Source organism: Balaenoptera acutorostrata, chromosome 13 (assembly GCF_949987535.1).
Source record: "Balaenoptera acutorostrata chromosome 13, mBalAcu1.1, whole genome shotgun sequence".
Classification (NCBI taxonomy): Eukaryota; Metazoa; Chordata; class Mammalia; order Artiodactyla; family Balaenopteridae; genus Balaenoptera; species Balaenoptera acutorostrata.
Genome location: NC_080076.1, coordinates 20,700,487 through 20,722,644, shown reverse-complemented (window position 1 = coordinate 20,722,644; position 22,158 = coordinate 20,700,487). Strand labels below are relative to the sequence as shown.

General features: G+C 37.7%; 2 protein-coding genes across 6 annotated transcripts in view; one reads left to right on the top strand and one right to left on the bottom strand.

The window, feature by feature from the left end:
- Positions 1–226: 226 nt before the first annotated feature.
- On the bottom strand, positions 227–17,340 carry STARD6 (StAR related lipid transfer domain containing 6). Of its 3 annotated transcripts, none has more exons than XM_057527410.1 (4): positions 17,293–17,340; positions 16,604–16,895; positions 6,633–6,724; positions 227–2,912 (listed from the first exon to the last, which is right to left on the bottom strand). In XM_057527410.1, the coding sequence occupies exons 2-4, from the start codon at positions 16,796–16,798 to the stop codon at positions 2,711–2,713; spliced, it is 489 nt and encodes a 162-aa protein (XP_057383393.1). In that variant the 5' UTR covers positions 16,799–16,895; positions 17,293–17,340; the 3' UTR covers positions 227–2,710. The 3 variants fall into 3 exon arrangements, with proteins under 3 accessions (XP_057383393.1, XP_007191993.1, XP_057383394.1); XM_007191931.3 differs by lacking the exon at positions 17,293–17,340 and adding an exon at positions 9,597–9,723 and having other exon boundaries at positions 16,604–16,778; XM_057527411.1 differs by lacking the exon at positions 17,293–17,340 and adding an exon at positions 9,615–9,723 and having other exon boundaries at positions 16,604–16,778.
- A 187-nt stretch (positions 17,341–17,527) lies between these two features.
- Positions 17,528–22,158, top strand: part of C13H18orf54 (chromosome 13 C18orf54 homolog) — a 29,210-nt gene continuing 24,579 nt past the window's right edge. For 2 of the 3 annotated variants that reach the window (XM_007191932.2, XM_007191933.2), the window contains exons 1-4: positions 17,528–17,718; positions 18,303–18,399; positions 20,109–20,437; positions 21,155–21,937. In XM_007191932.2, the coding sequence (XP_007191994.1) occupies positions 20,155–20,437; positions 21,155–21,937 (1,066 nt within the window). In that variant the 5' untranslated portion in view covers positions 17,528–17,718; positions 18,303–18,399; positions 20,109–20,154. The remainder of the gene's footprint in view (positions 17,719–18,302; positions 18,400–20,108; positions 20,438–21,154; positions 21,938–22,158) is intronic. The other variant, XM_057527005.1, reaches the window with a different exon arrangement.

Below are 22,158 nucleotides of genomic sequence, written 5' to 3'. Positions count from 1 at the left end.
TGTCCAACATCACAGTTAGATAAGATCCAAGATTTGAAGGTGCATAGGGAATAAGCATTTCATTTGATTAAATATAAACATTTTGTTTTGGTAATTCCAGTAATGTCTGAATATCTGAAATTATTAGGAGAGTTGCATGATTAGAAAGATTATTTAAAATATTTAAAGACAAATCTAAGTTTAGAATTAAATTATTTTTATTTTTCATATTATTTGGATGACAGTATTACCTTCAAACTTTTGCGTTATATGGGATTTTCGTTATTACAGATGACACCTTCCATAATACTTCTTCATAGGGTCTTTCCTAGAGCATACATTTTTAATTTTGATAAAGATTAATTTGCTATTTTTCCTTATATGGATACTTTTGGTATCCAGTGTAAGAATTCTGCCTAGCTGTAGGTTCTGAAGATTTTCCTCCTAGAAGTTTTGTAGTTTAATGTTTTACATTTAAGCCCATGTTCCATGTTGAGTTAATTTTTGTACAAAGTGCAGGATTAGGCCTTTGGATGTCAGTTACTCCAACACCATTTGCTGAAAGGCTGTCCTTCCTCCACTGAATTGCTTTTGTACCATTGTCAACCATCAAATGTGATTTAATATACTCCTGAGAATAGTATATGACATTTGACATTTTCACCTCTTTTTACCCATTCTGATGTTCTTCTTTCCTTTCCAAAGGACTCTGGATCCTATTGAACCTTCCATCACAGCAGGCAGTCTCCGAGTTGAGGTGTAATGCGAGGACTGGGGGGTATGTACATTCGGCTCCCCACTAGGCCCTGCTCTCACCACCCTGGTGAAAGTAGAGCACTGACCCACCCTCATTGCAGATGTGAGGGGGCAGCTCAGCTCCCCTTCCTGGCAAAAATGGGCACTGATTTGCATAGATTTGTTGCCTCCAAGTGCAAATATAAGCTCAGCTCCCCACTGGGCCCCAATGACACCAGGGAGGGGAAGGGGAAGTGGAGTGCTGACTGACCCCATGTCCCACACCTTGTTTCACCTTGTTGATGCAAGCTAGGAGCAGAGGCCCAGATTCCCACTGAGCCTTGCTGACACCAGTGAGGGTATATTAGTTTCCTATAGCTATCATAACAAATTACCACAAATTTAGTGGCTTAAAGGAACAGAAATTTATTCTCACAGTTCTGGAGGCCAGAAGTCTGAAATTAAAGTGTCGGCAGGGCCACACTTCCTCTGAAGGCTCTAGGGGAGGATCTTTCTTTGCCTCTTTCAGCTTCTGGCAGCTCTAGGTGTTGCTTGGCTTAGGGCTGCACAACCCCAATCTCTGCCTCTGTCTTCACATGGCCTCCTCTTCTCCACATGTCTCTCCTTTGTGCATCTCTTATGAGGACACTTGTGACTGGACTTAGAGCCTGATAATCCAGGATGATCTCATTCTGAGGTCCTTAACTTAATTACATCTGCCGAGATCATTTTTCCAAATAAGGTCACATTCAAGGTTCCAGGGATTTGACAAGGATGTACCTTTTGGGGGTCACCATTCAATACACTATAGAGGGGAAAACATTGGTGCTGGGTGGGGATGGAGGCTCACATCGTGCTGGGCCTTGGGGACACCAAGGATCAGGGAAGCTGACTGGTGACTAGCTCTTCCCTGACCTAGCTGGTTAAATCTTGCTGCTGCCAGGTGCGGGTGGAAGCTCACTTTGCCACTGAATCCCACTACCACCACCCCAGCAGGGATATCAAAGCACCACACCTGCCTCTGCTGGACGGAAGGTGGAAGATGAGCTCCCTGCTCAACCTTGCCGACACCGCAGGCTGGGGGTGTCCAAGCACCACCGCCTGCTTCTACGGCGCAGAGATGAGGTGGGGTGGCAGATTCGCTCTGCTTTGCCCACACGGTGGGGTAGGCGCAGTTTTTAGGCTGGTGTTTGGCTGGTGTTCTGCTGGGCCCCCCTTTGGTTTGTGAGCACTCTTATGGCGAGGAGGAGCAGAGAAGCAGGCTTTTTCCTAAAGCCTCCCCCCTCTCTCTTTTTTCCTCTTTCCTGTCAGCAGTCCCAAGTTGGAGGCTTCTGCAGCGCCCCGTCTGGCATATACGGATGGCGATAAGGAAACCCAGAGAACTCACTGCTAAGACATTCCTCAAGTCCCCAGGTCCTTGGCCAGCTTGCCTTCTTCTTGCCACCTATGCTGGAGTCTTCCTACGCTTGTCTGTTGTGGTAAGTGCAGGTCTTCTAGTTTTACGAGGAAGGACTTGGGAGGAATGGGCTACTACATTCTGGCCAGACCAAAAATTGATTCATGATTCAGCTGCAGATTCCAGATATCAGTTGTCAAACATTCTAGTGGAATTCTTTTCAATTTTTATGTTCATGTTTCCTACAGTTATCAATTTAAGCAGTAAGTGAAAGAAAAAAAATTTAAAATATATTTTAATCTTTAATTAATGCTGACCTCTGACTGTATATGCTTTCTTATTGATGTTTTCTTGCAGAGCATTTTCCAGGGAAAAAAAGCAAGATAAAAGTGCATTAAGAACACTTGTTGTTTAACATTATTCTTATATGAGATTAAAAACCATATTTAATGCTTCTCTTGTGCAACTATGAGCTCTTATTTTCACAAAGTACCTTCAGTAGTTTGTTCAAGAATACAGTTTAGAATAGTGTAACAGTATTTATGCATATTGACTTAGAAGTAAAAGGCAGTTAACTGCCACACATGATTTTAAATGGCCTCATTTCTTCTTTAGGAACAATGAATGCCCATTATGATGACATCCACGTCCTGATGGAATTTTGTGTGTTTTTACTCCATCTTTCACATTGAGGAGGAAGCTTATTAAATTGGAAGGCATTGTTGCTTCAATTATCGATGGGGCCAATTTTCCTCTCATTTCTGTCTGGACAAACATCACTAGTTTGGAATATGCTGGGTTCCTGTAAACAAAGGAAGAGTTAAAAAATATAAAGAATTTTTAAGTTTATCTATTGAGTTTACAAGTTTATAAGGAGCAGGATTCTCATCTTATTCACCAATGACTGCCCATATAGTGCTTATGACAGCGTAAACAGTTACTGAAGGAAGGAAGGAAAAAATATGTAGAGTGATTTGCACACTCATAAATAACTATTTTACATAAAAATATTAAGTAGTCAGACTATATCTTAAAGTCTTCAGTTTTAGTTATCATTTCCTTTTTGTCATTTTATTGACTTTTTAAAATTATAAAAGTAATATATGTTTATATTTTCACAATTCCCCCTCACTCTGTTCACCAGAGATAATCACTATTTATAACTTTGACTGTACCTTTTCAGGTTATTGTCTATGGATATACAAAGATAGCATGTATGTACATATATGTATATGTACCCCACATATACGCACATGTACATTCTTGTTTTTACAAAAATGAGACATATTTATTTTTCTGGAACTAGTTTCATTTTCCTCTTAGTATGATATCATGCACCTCTTTCTGTGTCAGTCTATACAGATCAGCTTAATTGGTTTTCATGACTGCACATGGTATTTCATAGTCTATTAACCAGTCCTCTATTGACTGTCATGGGGTTGTTTCTCACTTTTTGCCACTGTAAATAAAGCTGCAATAAAGCATCTTGTAATGTATCCATTTGCACTTCTATAAATACTTACATTGAGTTTCTAGGTCAAAGTTTTTGTGCATTTAACATTTTGAAATGTTATCTCCAAATTGCCTTCCAAGAAGACTGTAGTATTTTACATTCTAACCCAGTGATCTTCAAACTAGAGTATATGAAGACTTGCCAAGGGGTATGAGAGACTGAATAACATTTAAGGGAATAAATTTTCAAATCTCTAACTTCCATGTAACTTTTCCTTAAACTGATCTGAGAATATGTTTCTGATGGAGATGTTGGCTTTTCTCTTGCCACCAGCCTGTTCACACCACCCTTCTATTGCTTTACAGAACCAAGGGATGCCTGTCATTCCCCCCTGAATAATACTGAATGGTACCAAGGTGCTTTACTTTGGCATATAAAAATCTTTGAGATGCTAAAGGGAAAATTCAATCTATTGGAAGTGAGTTGAGAAAGTGAATAACAGATGACTGGGTAATAAAACCTTACCAAGTCATGTCAATTCTTTGCTTTCAATAAAATGTAAGGATCTAATTGAGTTGTCACTTGATAGGTCGTTAAAAACAATTTTTGATTATAGGTCACTATGTAATTCACAGTACATAACTCAGAAGAATTTCAAGGGATTGAATGACAGTGCTAGGGTTACACTCTCTCCATTTTAACTCACTCATTTATGTGAACAAAGTTTCTTATGCTTATTTTATAAAAATGCAAAGTAGAAGTAGACTTGATATTAAATGCTGTCTCATTCTATTAGATGGGATATCTAGATCAGTGCTTTTGTCCCATGTTTTTTACAGTTAAATGAGTGTAACTGATAGAAGCATGGACTCTGAAGCCAGTCTGCATAGTTTGAAGCTGAGCTTTGCTATTACCTATGTGTAACCTTGAGAAAGTTAGTTAATCTCTCTGGGCTTCCATTTTCTTTTCTGCAAAATGGGGACAGTAATACAACCGACTTCGTGAGGTAATTGTGAGGATCAAATAATTGACTTATTTGGTATATGTAAATTGTTTGTAACAGTGTCTGGCACATAGTAAGTGCTAAGTTTTGCTAATAATATGTGTTTCCAATAACAATTTGCTTTTATATTGAACAATTACATAATATATTTTTATTTTTATCAATGTGTAACAATAACAATTTAAACCAGTACACATATATATATTTTAACATTTAGATACTTGGGGTCATAGAAAATAAAACAAATTTTAAAAATTAGGTACTTATTTTTGCTGAGGTATGATAGAAAATAGATAGATAGTGATTAATAAAAGAACCCAAAGCATAAGATGTATTCTATTAGGATAAAATTATGCAAGGGAAAAAGAGTAAAAATATGGGATCAAGGAGAAAAGAAATGACATAAACTTTCTGACTGTTAAAGGTTATATGTAGTTTGAAATTGATAATGTAATGGTGGGTTTCAAGTTGTTATGGTATTTAGATTCCATTGGATGCACTTAGAAGGGTGATATAACCATTTTTTTTAAATGTCAGGATTTAGAGTATGCTGGAAATTGCACCCTCTTAATATAATGCTATGAAAGATTTTAATATCAACTTAAAAATGTGCAAGGCAGTATACAGTTTTACAAAATTCTCTTGGGGGGTTTGAAGACCTCTGCTCCAACAAACCGTGAGTGTCTATATTCTTACACCCTCTCTATGCAGAGTTTAGACTATTTTTACATTGTCAAATGGCTGGACTCACTAGCAGTTTGTATGGTCTTAAATCTCTATTTGAGTTTACTAGGGCTTTACACACTTAACAAAGCCTTTCCAACATTTACTGTAGAGTACCTTTACTACAGATAATATGTTTTATAAGTTTACTACAGGACTTGGGCTGCATGGAAAGAGAAGGTACAAAATTACTTTTTTGTCAGTACCCTTCTCCAGCAGGATGCTAGGCAGAGTTTCCACCCTAGGTGGGATATCTAAATCAGAGCTTTTGTCCTATGCTTTTTGTGGTGGAAAGGGAATGGTGACAAGGTGCAAGAAGGGGACTTTGCCTGTGAAGCACACTTTAGGTTGTGTAGCTTCCCAACCAGAGTCCCCACCAGCAGCTGATGTACCTAGCTGATCTGGAGTAATAATCCTTCCCTGTTTTGTTCTTTCTTGCTGTGGAGAATAAAGTCCTGGCCATGGATACAAAACTGATGGATGGGCAGAAAGGCCATATCGTCATCAACATCATCATCTGCATCAATGATCCTGTCCATTAATGTAAATATTTGTGAATATCTTTTAGTTCTCTAATTCAGTAGAGAAAATATTAAGGAGTACGGGGCTAAATATAATTTTATTTTGACTTCCTTCACATAAATATTTTTCTCATATTGAGTGGTTTATATCTGACCACTTTAAAGTTTTACACCTGGTTTTATGTGTCAATATCTTTTATTTAATATAAAATCATTTAACAAAAATTAAAACATAACGAATTTGTAGAATGATATACACTAAATTAATATATATGCATTTAAAGCCTATGTGTATTGGATGTTACCATCTTATCCCTAGGCTGGCCACCTGTGGGCAGTGACTCATCTCTAATTTCTCCCTTTCTGAATTTACCTATTGGATGGCTCATTTTGCAGGTATCTGTTCTCAGTAGGTAGTCCATTGGAAAGAATTTATTCAAGGTAAAGCATTCATTGCTGATAAACGTAACTGCATTATGATTCTAGAGAATTTATTTTTAATTTGCAAAAATTCCTTAATAATTCACAGAAGTGACTCTAATGGAGAAACATAAAACATCAGGTTAAGGTTAGTAGGAGGGGGTGAGGATGTCTGTATATATGTGACTAGTGCCAGAAACCTCAAATCATACTTTATAGGGGATTATCCATTCTGATTATACTTAAGACAAAAATACTTAAAAAATTATTTTCAAAATTGTATTTAGGGGCAATTTTTTTCCCAAGAGAATATACCAGAACATATTTCTGGTGAGTTAGTTAACAAATTACAAATTGAACTAAAAAACTGTTAAAAAATAAATATATGGCAATAACACTTACTCTTGTAGAGGTGAACATACATGGCCACAAGCATGGTTACAACCACGGATATAATTTGAAGATGAAGGATATGCTGGAAAATCCACTAGTAGCTAAGTGATTAAAAAAAAATTAAAATGAAACTTATTCCACAAAGATGAAAAATTCTGTTTCCAGTAGCATATTTTAAAAAATGTATGACATAGCACTTGATTTAACTTAGTTATTATCAGCAGTGACATTAGTTTTAAACATATGTATGTATGTTTGCACATTTGAATGTATACACAGGCCAAAAATGAAAAAATATCAGTATGATCACTACTGTTCTCTCAAACTTTTTCATGTAGTACTTTGAAAGATGCTGTTATCTTTCACATACAGGAAAAACTGTTAAAAGTATTGTTCAATTACTTTCTGAGATTTGAAGCAGAAATCACAAAGAAAGAGACTATTCTATTAGGATAGTGGGTTTATAGACGTTTTGGTTTATAAATTTTTAAAATAAAATATTTGATGTGACACCCCCAGATAACAGCCCTCAGAGTCACAAGCAAACGTAAGTTCCTGATATGACTTCCCCAACAGCACTTCTGATCAACTGTCTCTCCCACTTCCCAGGGCCTTCCCCTTGTGAGCCCCTTAGGTAAGATGTCCCCTGTGGAGCTTACCAAAACCCTGCTCTTTTTGGTTCCAATTGATCAATCTGGCCTTAGCCCAGGAACCCCAAAGCACTCCACCCACAGACACTAACAGAGGCATGTGCCTCAGGTCCTGCCTCTGTCTGCAACCTGCCTTGACCTCCCCACATGGGGCCCTTGAGGTGTGCTGTACACTTCCTCCAGGACCTGTGAGTAATAAACTTCTCTATTTCAATTTCTCTTATGGTCATTTGTTGAACCTGGCTCACTATTGGCACCCTGTGCTCCACTAACAAATGTTAATTTAACAAAGTCTTAACAGTCCTTCCTGGGCTGTGATTAAGGATTAACAAAGTGTTGTTGACCTCATTTGTCTAGTGCTGGTGTCATGTGTTTGACCACCACCATAACCTTAGAGCAGGAATCCCTTCCTCACCAATGGGGTGAATGAGTCAATTAAAATGTACCCCTGGGGCTTCCCTGGTGGCGCAGGGGTTGAGAGTCTGCCTGCCGATGCAGGGGACACGGGTTCAAGCCCTGGTCTGGGAAGATCCCACATGCTGCGGAGCAACTGGGCCCGTGAGCCACAATTACTGAGCCTGCGCGTCTGGAGCCTGTGCTCCGCAACAAGAGAGGCCGCGATGGTGAGAGGCCCGCGCACCGCGATGAAGAGTGGCCCCCGCTTGCCGCAACTGGAGAAAGCCCTTGCACAGAAACGAAGACCCAACACAGTCATAAATAAATAAATAAATAAATAAATAAATTAAAAAAAAAAATGTACCCCTGGAAGTGAATGCTACAAACATTCACTGGAAGGCAGAATAATTCTTCTCACAGTATCATGTGATTCAGAGTTACTGTGGTATACTGGAAAAGGCATCAAATTTGGAATCAGGAGATCACGTATAAGTCCTGGTTATACCATACATTGGCTGTGGTGACCTTGGGCAAATCACAAAATTCCTCTGAATCTGTTTTCAAGTTTTTTGATGCCAAATCTAGTATACTTTCCATTATTACAGCTGACTTGCAGCAACAGCAGAAATATCTGAAATGCTAATGAAACTGTATAATTAGTATCATACAATCATGAATGAAACAGTCCAATGTTCAGATTTTCATTTGTGATGGGCCATGTTCAAATCCCAAGAAGGTCATGGACAGGTGTTCTTTGTGGATAAGAACTTCAAGGCCTCTCTACAAGATGAAACTGCTTTACCTTTCTGGGCTTTTCTACAATCTCACCCCCAGCCCAGATTTCAAAATCAGTTTAATAAAAGGAGGTAAAGTTAACCTACAGAGTTCTAAATAAATGATAAGGTGATGGCAGATATGTGGGCCATTTGTTTTGATGAGTGAAATGCAGCTTGGAGACTCTAAGAACCAAAGACTCAGTGATGTGGAATTTTACAAATGCAACTGGTTAAGTTTGCATTACTCCAACATTCACATTTACCAGCTCCTTCTAATAAAGTTATTATTAGCCAAACAGTAGGACTCAATTTTTAAAGCCGCTTATGAGGTATAATTTACATACCGTGAAGTCTAGCAGTCTTAATAAGTGTCAGACCTATACTTTGCTGTACCAGAGTTCAGAATCGCTCACCCCACTCCTGTCTTCTTCCTGTTTCTCCTTCTTTCTACCAGCTAACACTCTTTCTCATTTCATTCATTTTTTTCTCCTCCTGAGCTTTCACTCTACCCTCATCTCACCCTGATCTTCTCTCCCCTTTTAAGCCCTATTTGCCTCTTGCATTCTGTCTTTCTTTCTCTCACCTCTATGATTTTAAATTTCTATTCCATTACCTATATTTTTCTTTTCTGTTTTTATTCTCCCTCTTCATTTCTGAGATAATGTATTTGAAAGTGTTTCTAAAACCACAATATAATGTTATTTCACACTTACTCTTTAAAAAAGTCACATGCTGTTTGTTCTTAAGTCCTTACAGTAAGTGTCTACAATGTTCCTGTTATCTAGTGTATTATGACTAAGATAAATCTACTGACTTCCCGTCAACAAGGCATGCTTAATCTTTTTATTCCACCTAATGAAGGAGGTGAATCCATGAGTTCAGTCCCCTCAATAACCGAAGGCACACATCTGCAGGAGAGCTGACCAAGTTCAGAATGTGGTATTCATTTAAAACAGAATAAAGGTAACTGGAATTGAACTCTTGACTAATAAAGAAGGAAGTTTTAAGCTTTTTATAAAAATTTCAACTTGATTTGAATCTATAAAATACAAAGTGTCCACATAATACAGATTTAATAAACTCAAATCACTAACATAGAAAACTAAAAGTGTATTCATACAGTGAAAGTCCAATATTAAACAGTAAATTACCGAATCAATTTTTTGTACCATGTTGTACACTTTCAATGATTTGTCCCATGTGACTCTGTTTTCAGGTTTCTGGAGGAAATCAGATAGTTTAGATGTTGATTCTGGAATTATTCCTTCAACACGATATCTATAGTTAACGAAATAAAGAAAATTCAAAATTTAATAAGTTTAGTCTAAGTTGAAAATATAATGCTATCACAGTATAAAGCACACTAATTTAGCAAATAATGTAAAGAAAACTTGAAGGTAATATCAGCAATTTAAAATACTAATATTCAGTTGGAAGTAGCCAGGTTTATATAAATATGCATTGTAATAATTAATATAAATTATTTAAAAATTCATTTTTCTACAAATTTTGTTTATAATGTTTCTATAGTTGTCTTTTTAAAAATTTATTTATTTATTTATTTACTTATTTTTGGCTGTGTTGGGTCTTCGTTTCTGTGCGAGGGCTTTCTCTAGTTGCGGCAAGCGGGGGCCACTCTTCATCGCGGTGCGCAGGCCTCTCACTATCGTGGCCTCTCTTGTTGCGGAGCACAGGCTCCAGACGCGCAGGCTCAGGAGTTGTGGCTCACGGGCCTAGTTGCTCTGTGGCATGTGGGATCTTCCCAGACCAGGGCTCGAACCCGTGTCCCCTGTCTTAGCAGGCAGATTCTCAACCACTGCGCCACCAGGGAAGCCCTATAGCTGTCTTTTTAAAGGGGCTACTTTCATTTAGAATTTTTCTAAACTCTTTCTCATAAACATTTACCTACTGTATTTATCATAAGCCCACAGTAACTGATGAGAAGTTTGTGTGGTTGTGCAATATCTTGTGGCCTTAATTCTTAACTGAAGGATGTAATGTGGTCTAAAGCAGAGGTCAGCAAACTTTTCAGTAAAGGGCCAGATGGTAAATAATTTAGGCTTTGCAAACTTCATGTTCTATGTTGCAGCTATTCAACTTTGCTAGTGTATCAGTGAAGCAGCCATAGACAATATATAATGGGCATGCTTGTGTTACAATTAAACTCCATTTATAGACACTGACTTCTGAATTTCATTTATTTTTCACATGTCAAGATTTGGAGAAGTAACTAACCTTTATGTTAATCCATCAATAGAATTGGGTTTGGCTATCACAATCAATGAAGTTAGGACAATGTGAGAAAACTGGATTAAAACCCACTATTTAGCAGTAGGTTGTTAAATGAAAATGAAATCTGAATAATATTGGCCATACTTTCTCTCTCTGTTAATCATTCTTTCTAAACTAAGGAGATAGGTTTAAGTAAAATCAAAATTTTAAACCTCTAAAAAGTTAAAATTTTTGGAGGAAGTGAGGTAAAAACTAAATGCTATTATTACAGAAAATAGTTGTTATATTTATGAAGAGTTCTTCCTCTGAACCTTGTTTTTATGATTTGGTAAACAAGTAAGTCATTAGACTATTTTTTTTGTATGTTAGTCTCTCTTTAAAAGCTCAGCTGGTCCCTAGTTTTCTCTGTGAGATATCCTAAAATTTTCTTAGTATGTAAAGTTTCCTTCCTTCAGATCTACAAAGTTTTTAAGAGCTTATTATTAAGCTCTATAGAAGACAGTGACAAAACAACCTGAATAATTATCAGGTCCTTTGAAAAAGAAGGCAGATATAAAACAGTTGAAATTTAAGCACAAAACTATTGTTAAGGGGTTTGTATATACCTCCCTAGATTGCTTTTTTTATTAATCTGTTCTCTCTCTCTCTAATTATATTGTAAATTTTGAGGATAAAGAGTTTTTAACCTTTTTGTATTTCTAACTAACATCGAATTAGGTGCCGTTTATTAAGCACTTACTATATATTTACTGATAATGACTACCCTTAATTTTTTAATAGCACTCTTTTATTGACTGAGTGATCAGACATTTACTATTTATTATGTTGACCCTTGAACAACGTGAAAGGTAGCGGTACTGAGCCTCATGCAGTCAAAAATCCGTGTATAACTTTAGAGTCGGATCTATGTCTCTGTGGTTCCTCCATATCCACAGTTCCGCATCCAAAGATGCGATCAACTGCAGACCCTGCGGTACTGTAATATGTATTTATCAAGAAAAAATCCACGAAGTTAAAACCCGTGTTGTTTAAGGGTTAACTACATATATACTTCAGCCTAGCAGAGAGTCAGACATATAATCAAACAATTATTAGATGGTTTGATAAGTGTTGAAGAGATAGAAAGCAAAAACAAAAAAATCAAGGTAAGAAGGGGAATAATGTGCTGAAGCTCTTTTTGGAAGGTTTGCCCAAACCCTTTTATAGTTATTCATGATAAAATTAGGGATGGAGAATATTGAAATGGAGGATATTTAGGCATCAGCTGCTTTGTTTCTTCTATTTTGGAGAGGAAGTTAACTTTAAGTAACAGTACATACATTACATATAATTTACAAAAGCATTTTGCTTTTTTCATTCAAAACTTTGTTTTAAAATTTTATGCATATGGATAGCTATACTTCTTGTATAATATTTTAAATGCTTAATATAGAAGTTCTCTATATTTTTAATTAAAATCCTTTATTAATTATGTATATTGCAAATATTATATCTCTGGCTACAGCCTACCTTTTCACTTATTTCTTTTGGTACAGAAGTGTTTCACTTTACCATAGTCAAACTGACCAATATTTTCCATTGTGGTTTGTGCTTTTTTATGTCTTCTACAAGATATCCTTCCCTACTTCAAGATCATTAAGCTACTTTCATACATTTTATTCTAAAATTTTATAGTTTGTATTCACATTTAGGACTTTAATCTACCTGGAATGGATATTTGTGTATATGGATGGTGGATAGTGTGAGGTCAGCATCTAATTTTACTTTTTACATATAAATAATCACTTATGTTAGCACAATTGATTATAAATAGTTCATCCTTTTCCATTTTTTTGTAATGCCTTATCTGTTACATATCAAGTTTCCACACATGTGTAGGGCCTGAGAATACCCATATATTATTGCAGAGCCTCCCTGACATTTGAAAGAAGCTCCCTAGAAAAGACAGGAACTTATTAAAAACTCTCGTGATTGAAGTTGGCTTGTAATAATTCTAATAATACTTTACACCTGTGTCTGCATAGTTCTTTACGCTGAGATACTTAATATTTGATTTTGCTGATGTTTCATAGTTGCTAGTACACACAGGCAATAAAATTAAAATGTTAGGAGAGTAGCATATAGAGTCAGCCCACCTGTTTTCAAATTCTAGCTCTAGCTCTTACCAGTTATCTGACCTTAGGCAGGTTACTTATTCGAAGTCTTGGGTTTCTCATATGTAGAGATAGTAATATTTACCTCATAGGGCTGTCATGAGGACTGAATAAATTAATATATTTACAGGATAGTACATGGCATGTATTAACTGTTCAATACATGTTAGCCATTATTATTTCACATATATTGATTCTTTTATGATAGTCATCCCACTCTGCCTTGTATTATAGGTATTTATGTACTTTTCTCTCTTACAAAGACTAAAAACTCCTTGAGGAGCAAATTTGCTGGATAAAATAATGAAAAATTAACTTTAAGAGGTTTTTTTTCTTGAGATGTCAAGATTATAAGCTTTACAAGTATATGCATTTTGTTTTGATCACCACTATACTACCAGCACCTAGAAAGTAATTAATGAATAACTGAATATAATGAACAACATCATTTTAAATAAGTCTAGATACCCTGCTGAAAAGTCATAGCTGGAAATCATGCCTTTATAAATTAAGTGTCTTGGGGAACGTCCTGTTTTGACCTCATAGTCTTCCCCACTCCATTCATTCATTCATTCATTTATTGTAGGGAAAAGTCTTAAAATACTGTGACTTTCTTTTAAGATTGTCTAATTATTAAATATTGTATTCACATTTAAGCCTGTAATTCATCTGGAATTTAGATTGGTATAGCTATGAGGTAGAGATCTAATTTCAAATGTTTACATCTTTCTGTTTATCATTCATTAGATAAATACTTAATTGAGCACTTACTATGTGCCAGGTATTGAGGCTACAGGGGTGCTGCAAGACAAAATGTTTCTTACCCTCAAGCTGCTTTGTGATAATAATAATTAGAGCTTCCATTTACTAAACACCTAATATGTGCCAGACACTGTGCTAATAGCTTTGTGTAAAGTATTTTACCTAAACCTCACAACCTTTATCTATATAATTATTATTCTCATTTTACAGATGAGAATACAGAGACTTGGAGACATTAAGAAATGTGTTCGACCCTCCTACACTGTTGGTGAGAATGTAAATTGATGCAGCCACTATGGAAAACAGCATGAACGTTCCTTGAAAAACTAAAAATAGAGTTACCATATGATCCAGCAATCCCACTCCTGGGCATATATCTGGAGAAAACCATAGTTCGAAAAGATACACGCACCCCAATGTTCATAGCAGTACTATTTACAATAGCCAAGACATGGAAGCAGCCTAAGTGTCCATTAACAGGTGAATGGATAAAGAAGATGCGGTATATATATTTATATATATACAATGGAATATTACTCGGCCATAAAAAAGAATGAACTAATGCCATTGCAGCAACATGGATGGACCTAGAGACTTTCATACTAAGTGAAGTCAGACAGAGAAAGACAAATATGATATGACATCACTTATGTGGAATCTAAAAAATAATACAAATGAACTTATTTACAAAACAGAAACAGACTCAACAGACATAGAAAACAAACTTATGGTTACCAAAGGGGAAAGCGGGGGTGGTAGGGATAAATTAGGAGTTTGGGATTAGCAGATATAAACTACTATATATAAAATAGACAAACAAAAAGGTTTATAGCACAGGGAACTATATTTAATATTGTTTAATAAACTATAATGGAAGAGAAAAAAAATGTGTTTGAGTTCATAATAATGCATGATTGAAACTCTGACTGCTTCCCAATCCCATACTCTTTTCACTATATTATACTAATACATTGGGGGATAGTTTATACATATGTGTTTCTATGACTTGGATATGAAAATTGTTATGGGAGGAAAGAAGAGTCCCTAATATACATATAAGTTTATCAGCATTTGAGGATTTGTGATTTTTCATATCTTCTGTTTAGGATAGGGGTTGGCAAACTATGTCCCATAGGTCAAATCTAGCCTACTTCCTGCTTTTGTAAATAGCTTTACTGAGACACAGCCATACTTATTCATTCACGTATTGTCTATGTCTACTTATGTATTGTGCTCTTGTGCTGTCATGGCATAGCTAAGTAGTTAGAACAGAGACCACAGGAGCTGCAAAGCCTGAAATATTTACTCTCTGCTTCTCCACTGAAAAAGTTTGCCAACTCCTGGTTTAGACTGTCTACTCAATGGCTAATTGTTCGTTTTCCAGTCATTTGTAAAGGTGAGAAAAGTTTGTTATTGGTATTATATGACTGCAAGGCAGAAATTATTTATTTTGCTGCCTATAAGATTATGAAATATAATTAAAGTTGTGTCTTGGGTAGAGGGTAGGTTACTAGTTAAAAAGTACCTTACCTTGGCCTTCCCTGGTGGTGCAGTGGTTAAGAATCCGCCTGCCAATGCAGGGGACACGGGTTCGAGCCCTGGTCCGGGAAGATCCCACATGCCGTGGAGCAACTAAGCTCGTGTGCCACAACTTCTGAGCCTGTGCTCTAGAGCCCGTGAGCCACAACTACTGAGCCTGCCTGCCACAACTACTGAAGCCCGCGCGCCTAGAGCCCGTGCTCCGCAACAAGAGAAGCCACCAAAATGAGAAGCCCGCGCACCGCAACAAAGAGTAGCCCCCGCTCGCCGCAACTAGAGAAAGCCCGTGGGCAGCAACGAAGACCCAACACAGCCAAAAATAAACGAACCAAATTTTAAAAAATGAATAAAATCTATCTTTAAAAAAAAAAAGTACCTTATCTTAATTCACTAGTTAGAGGTGTACTGGAGTTACTGGCTTTTAAAAAATATGTAAATATCATGCCTCTTTGAAAACATAAAACATCTCTATGTCTTCAATACTTGAATCTATCACTCAATGAGCAATTCAGTATCTACTGTGTTCAAGACTCTTCAGAGATATCAATTTTGTCATATTTGAATCTAAGAACTATATTTTTATATCTATTGATCATTAAAATGAATGGTTCTTTGGATATTTTACTAAGATCTATAATAAAGCTTCATGCTCATTATGAATAAAGTGACCAAGTCAAATTAAAAATATTTTAATTATTCTCTCGTCTCTCACAGTTTCTGACAAGCAAGCTTTAGCTGGTATGTGGGATAATTGATACATGAAATTATGTTTCTTACAGATCATCATTTCATGAAGCAATGAACACCTTTTAGTAAATGTGCATTTGTTTCAACATGCTAATTTGAACATGCGTCTCTAAATCATTTTATAGCCTTTTATGGCTTCTGTGAATGAGTACTGCTGAACAGTAAACTAGGAGGATAAGGGAGGAAAAAACAGTGGAAAATGCCTGTTTTTGCATACTAGAAATTATAAACCTGGGGAAGCACCTGTAAGATGATAGGCTTTTTAGTGATCTTATTTTTGGCATTTCCTATGTGATAATTAGAGTTGGGAGTGGGACTTCCAGAGTAAAGATACTTAGGTGGAATGTGGATAAAAATGTCTAAGTTTTTAAGGTCACGCCATTAACAATCCTTGGCTGGTCCCTGACCTGGGCTTGTCCCAGCATATATAACACGGTTCTTTATTTCCTACCAGCAACATACTTGATATTGAAGGATCAAGAAATTGCAGATTTTTGGAACATACCACTAGCATGTAAACTTCCTGCAGGGACTTTGTCTTACTCATTTTCAAATCACTAGCACTACTTACTGCCACAATAAACGTGTTTAATTGAACCACTCAACTAAATTTTGTAGCTTCTGGACTTTTTCATTTGCTAAGAAAAAAAGGGAAGGTTAAGCTTAGTGGGCTAGAGAGGGTGAAGAGAAGAAAAGAGCAAACAGCAAGACTACAGTTGTATTACCTGGTGATGTAACATCGGATGAGCTGGAACATATTCAGATGCAGTAATGGTCAAGGATATCTTCACCCATAGGGTCAGCGGAAAATAAACACAAACCAACACTGATATGGCATCTTTTTCTGATACACCACTCAGTTGAAACTGGATTCTTCGCACCTCATATCCCGTCCCAGCCTTGTAGACAGGTTCACACATGCTGTTAAGTGGGTCTTTACATCTGTTTGTATAATCTCCCTCTTTCTGGGCTGCCTGACTGGGTCCCCAATACGTGCTGGGTCACTGCCATTCTTCCCTAGGAATCAAGGTCCCCAAGGAGTTTGTTAAATCCCATCCCTGGCCAAACTCCCTCCTCCAATCCCGCGTCTGCTTTGAGGGTGAGGGGCCGGCTGGAAACCCAGGAAGGCCGGGCTCAGGGATGGGAAGGGGAAGGCGCTGAAGAGGAGGGAAAAAAGTGGTCGGGGGATCTGCCCCCCCGGCGGAGTCGGTGTCTTATCCGGGGAGGGGGGTGCTCTGAAAGCGGGGAGGCCGAGCGTGTTGGAAGGACTGTGGCCGCAGGGCTGGCTCTCAGCGACCGAAACGGCAGCCGCCAGGGTCCCAGGTCCCCATCCCCACCCCGTCCCGTCTCGAAGCCCCAGGAAACTGGCCGAAGGAAGTTCAGCCTGGCATACGCGCAGACCGGCCGCGCAGACCGGCCGCGCAGAGCCGTGACCGAGGTGGGGAGGGCACGCGGGGTAGCGACGCGGAGGTAGTCGAGAACCTCCCCGCCCAAGAAAAACCAAGAGGGAGAAACTACACTTCCCAGCAGGGAGAGCGACCTAACGCCCCGCCCCGCCCCCTGCCCCTCGCCCCGCCCCCTGCCCCTCGCCCTGCTAGCCCCAGCGCCCGAGCGCCACGCATGCGCACCGCAAGCCAGCGCCATGTTGGGTCAGTTTGAAAGGGAGCGCGGGCGCCGCGCTTGCCTGTGACGGCGGAGGAACGTGCGAGCTAGCGGAGCCTGAGGCCGGGCGGCGTGCGGGTCGGGGTGCTTTGTCGCGTCTCCCGTCGGGTGGCAGGCCAGGGCTTTGGGTGGAGAGTTGAGGACGTGTGCGCTTTTCTCTCTTTTCGGGCCTTTGTCGGTGAGTTCTGCCGGAAAAGGGCGTGTATTTTCGAAAGGCGTCCCATACTTTGACAGCCCGAGGGGAGGGGAGGGCTGTCTCCCGAGGGAGGGGGCGGGATGAGAGTCCCGGTGGAAAGCGGGCAACTTTAGGGGGGAGGGTCGCGGAACGGGACGGAGAGGACCTGACCTGGACCTCGAGGCGCTGTCGGCGATAGAAGCGGGCGGGGAGGCAGGGTCTTGGGCTTTAAGGGCCGTCACCTCGGCAAAACTGTCCTCTCGCTCTTGTTGTCTGATGAATGGTTTGTGAGAAGCTTGTGTCTGGGACTGCGGTGGGGGGTGGGGTGGGGGGGTGCTGGATTCCCCGAGGGAGGTGTTTCCTGGTTAAGGGCGAAAGCTTTGAAGCCGAAGATGCTCCGCTGCAGGGGCGCCAGCGATCTTCTCTTTCCAGGGTCATTTAAGTCTTGTCTTTTTGCTGCAGAACAAGCACATGTTCATTTTCATAACATAAATCACAGAGCTGTTATTTCTAAGAGTTGTTCTTCATTTCCTGTGAGCTATTCTCATTGGCAATTTAACGCTCTACGTTCTGTTTTTGAATGAAAGGTAGTAGAAATCTCTGGCCACTCGTGATAACGTTCTATTCGTCGGAATGATGGATTTCCTTTTGGAGATACACCCGGAAGTGTTAACGGAAGAAATGGTAAGATGCAGGGAATTTGCTTCCAAATAATTCTGTGGCGGAAGTGAGAAGTGGGTGGATAGAGTTTCGTTGTGTTGGTAGTTGAAGCAGGATGATGGGTGCATAGGAGTTGATTAAACTTTTCTTCCTTCTTTGGTGTACTTTTGGGAACTTTGCACAATAAAAATTCGGTTGTGGATTTTCTTTTTGCCTCCTGTGAATTAAGATAAATGTTATTACCCACTTACTGAGAACTATAATCCTTTTACCCACTTACTGAGAACTATAATCCAACAGCTTTCCCTTTTAGGGTTTTGTTTTCGTTTTCAAGGATTTGTAAAATAAATGATAAAATCGGTAACCTGTCCTGTGTTGGAATAAGGGAGGAAACGTTTGGTCAAGTTTGTTATCCAAGCAATATTTACTTGAGAAAAGTTAAAATCATTAGTGAGAGGGGTGAAGAAAGGCAGAGCTGACTTGGCCTAGCCATTCTTTAGAAGTATACCAATAGTATCACAGCATTCAGGGAAATCAGAGGCTAAATAACCATTATCTTATGTTCTGCTGCTGCTTGCACTGACTAGTGTCAGCTCTGACCTTTACTCTTTTCTTCTTAAACGGAAAACTTTCTCAATATTTTAAAGTCAAATTTGACAGTTATTAAGATTACATTAAAAGTTGTTAAAACTTAAACATGCCAAAAATTATAGCCAAAAATTAAACATATTAATTTTATAACATCATAGCATGTGTTAAGTCCTAGACATTAAGCTTTTATTTTTACTTCAGAAAATCCATTGATTTAATTCTAAAAGAATGTCATATTATTTACTGAAGTAGTGCCTGTTCATTCTGTTATTTCTTAGGTTTTCAAATATAGATCCTATTGTTGCTATATTAAGGTAGACTGGAATTCTCTCAATTTTAATAATGGATAAACAGATGAATACATTAAGGCAATTTCCAAACTATTAAGTCTGCTCTGAAAGAGAGGTGGGCTGAATCCATTTTACATAAGAATTGAAAATAGTGAGGATAGTATCAAAAATGAATGTCAGAAAACGATTATTAACAGTTTATTTTAGGAAAAGAGCATTTTGCTAGCTCATTATATGGTAAGACTTGCAGTTTATTTCTTTATAGATGAATACTGTAAATTATTTTGTTTTCTCAAGTCTTGGGGGAAGGGGTTGGCTAAAGTTACATATTGGCATTTAAAATGTTGAAGGTGGGTATTCTCCATTGTGCCTTCTTGTTTCAGCTACGTCATTTGATGCCTTTTAAAAATTTATCAGGCACCTACTATGTGCAGCAAATGGTGGTAGGCTTAAGAATTGAAAAATATTTTGTATAGGGGAATGTTAGGTATTGTGATGTCATAGACTATATCAGCATAAGAAAAGACTGTACATCAGTAGTTTTTAGGACTTTAAAAAAAAAAGTGCGTATTCTTCCCTTGGTACTTTCTATACATAGTCGTAGATGATTTTTGTGTACATAATTCCAGGCACATAGTAGGTGATCAATAAATGTTTTCTAAATTGATGATGAAGGAATTCACAATAATTAAAACAGATAATCTATAATGTGCATTACCTAAAAATAATTTATAGATAATGGATTTTATTTTTTAAAGAAAGTTATAAAATGTTTACAGATTTAGTAATTTCTCTGTGTATAGCTATTATTCCTTTTAATTGGAACTTTAACCTCTTGTTTTTGTATTACAGTTGTTTCTAAGAGAAATGGGTAGAAATAACCCATTTTGAGGAAGCCATGGCAAAATTAAATACAAAGCGCAGAGTTTGTTCTCGGGAATCTTCAGTATCTTCTCTGTTAGCAAGCTGCAACCTGAGTGGTAGTAATTCCTCTAACTCTGATGGCTTTTTTCAGTATAAGGATAGACTGTACAGTTCTGCATCTCAGGCTCTACAGGCCTATATTGATGATTTTGATCTAAGCCAAATGTATCTTGGTGCAAGCACTGGAAGGATTAACATCGATAAATGTTCTGCTAATATGCCAGAATTCACCAACTATGTTTATAAACCAAACAATGGTATGCTTTATTCTTTGTTTTCTTTTTGCCTACCGATTTAAAGCATTTTGAGAGATGTATTGTAGCCTTGGAAAACTAAATGCTTTTTTTGGTTCTTTTGGGGTAAAAATGACTTGTAATATTGAGATCTGGATATATTTCTTAAATGATTCTGTAATTTTCTGGTTCTCAGGAGTTTTCAGGTAAGATCCCCTTTTGACCTTGGACGAGAAGATCATGAAATGTAACTAATAATAGTAGCTGGCTGATCCTAAACCCTTAAGCCATTCTATTATAGCATAATGGAAATAGCATTGACTTGGTGGTTCTAGCTTTCATTAACTAGCTTAATGACTTTAAACAAATCTCAGCCTTTCAGAATTTATACTTGATCAATTCCAATTGATGGGATAGGGCTATTTTAGTCTTCCTGATCTGTATTCTGTGGGATAGTAATATTCACAAGATGTTAAGGGTTTTTCCTTGGTAAGGTTTCCATGAATACAAGTTTGGAAAATGCATCTGTTGATAATCCAGTTAACACTTTACTGAGCACTTACAGAATGGCCCCTAGTGTGGAAAAAGTTTACATTCTACTCTTAGATGTGGGTAATATATTCCAGAAGGGAAAATGGCAAACATGATTCTTAATTCTTAATTATCATTTACTGTTGAATATTATGAAGTATTTTTATATGTGATACAGGAAGATAAACAGAACTATGCTTTGTTTTTCAGCTTTTGAAGATCTTGATGACAAAAAAGATTTGTCCTTATCCTGTAGAGGACAGACTATTAATGACATGGACTCCGTTAGCCTAACAACTGATGATCTATTAAAACTTCCAGCAGATGGATCATTTTCTTTCACTTATGTTGGAGCAGGTCACGGAATTAGCAAGAAAAGCAAGAAACGTACTGGAAGACTGAGTTCATCCAACAGTGAAAAGAATCAAACTTTTCAAGAACCAGCCGCTCTCCTGGGCAAGGATAACTTAGTTACCCCAGTTGTATACACAAATGTAAAAGGAAAGCAATGTGGTAGGCTGAAAAACCCAAAACTTGTGAAAAAGGCTAATAAATATGTTTCTGTACCATCTTTATCTTTTAACAAGAAATCATCTTTTAGGGACAGTTCAGAACACAATCTTGAAAAGAATTACCCAAGATGGCTCACTAGCCAGAAGTCTGACCTTAATGTTTCAGGGATAACGAGTATACCGGATTTCAAATACCCAGTCTGGCTCTACAATCAAGACTTGCTGCCCGATACAAATAGTCAAAGGATTTATCAAATATTTAAAGAAGATCACTGTTCCCCTAGGCATAGTTACCAGGCACAAAGAACTTCTCGGCGAATGAATAAATTAGATTGTTTTGAATATTCTTCTGAATCTTCAAACAATTCACATTCCTTGAGTGATGATAAAGGATTAGTTAATGAATATAAATGTGATTCTGAACATAGCCAATGTCAGTGTGACAATCCACTTCTCCCAGGATCCGAAAAGCCATTCAGTGGTAATTGTTTTGTTTTGTTGTTTTTAGGAACCAAAGAAAGTGCTGTAAATTTGACCTCACATCTAGGAGTTTTTATGTTATATTCTTGATGTAACCATCAAGTGATATATCTGTTTTGAACTCTTATGGTCTTCATTTATGTAGCATTTTGTGACTGGAAAATGTCTTTTCTTTTTTTCTTTGTGTCACAACAAATGTCACATTTTAACATAGCTTGCTAT

What these genes read in the sequence shown, in the direction of transcription:
- STARD6 (XM_057527410.1), bottom strand. Translation starts at nt 16,798, where the DNA reads ATGTGTGAACCTGTCTACAAGGCTGGGACGGGATATGAGGTGCGAAGA. An exon ending in ATCCGATGTTACATCACCAG is followed by an intron (nt 6,725 to 16,603) that starts GTAATACAACTG and finishes TTAATCACTTAG; the next exon opens with CTACTAGTGGATTTTCCAGC. An exon ending in GTATGTTCACCTCTACAAGA is followed by an intron (nt 2,913 to 6,632) that starts GTAAGTGTTATT and finishes CTTTGTTTACAG; the next exon opens with GAACCCAGCATATTCCAAAC.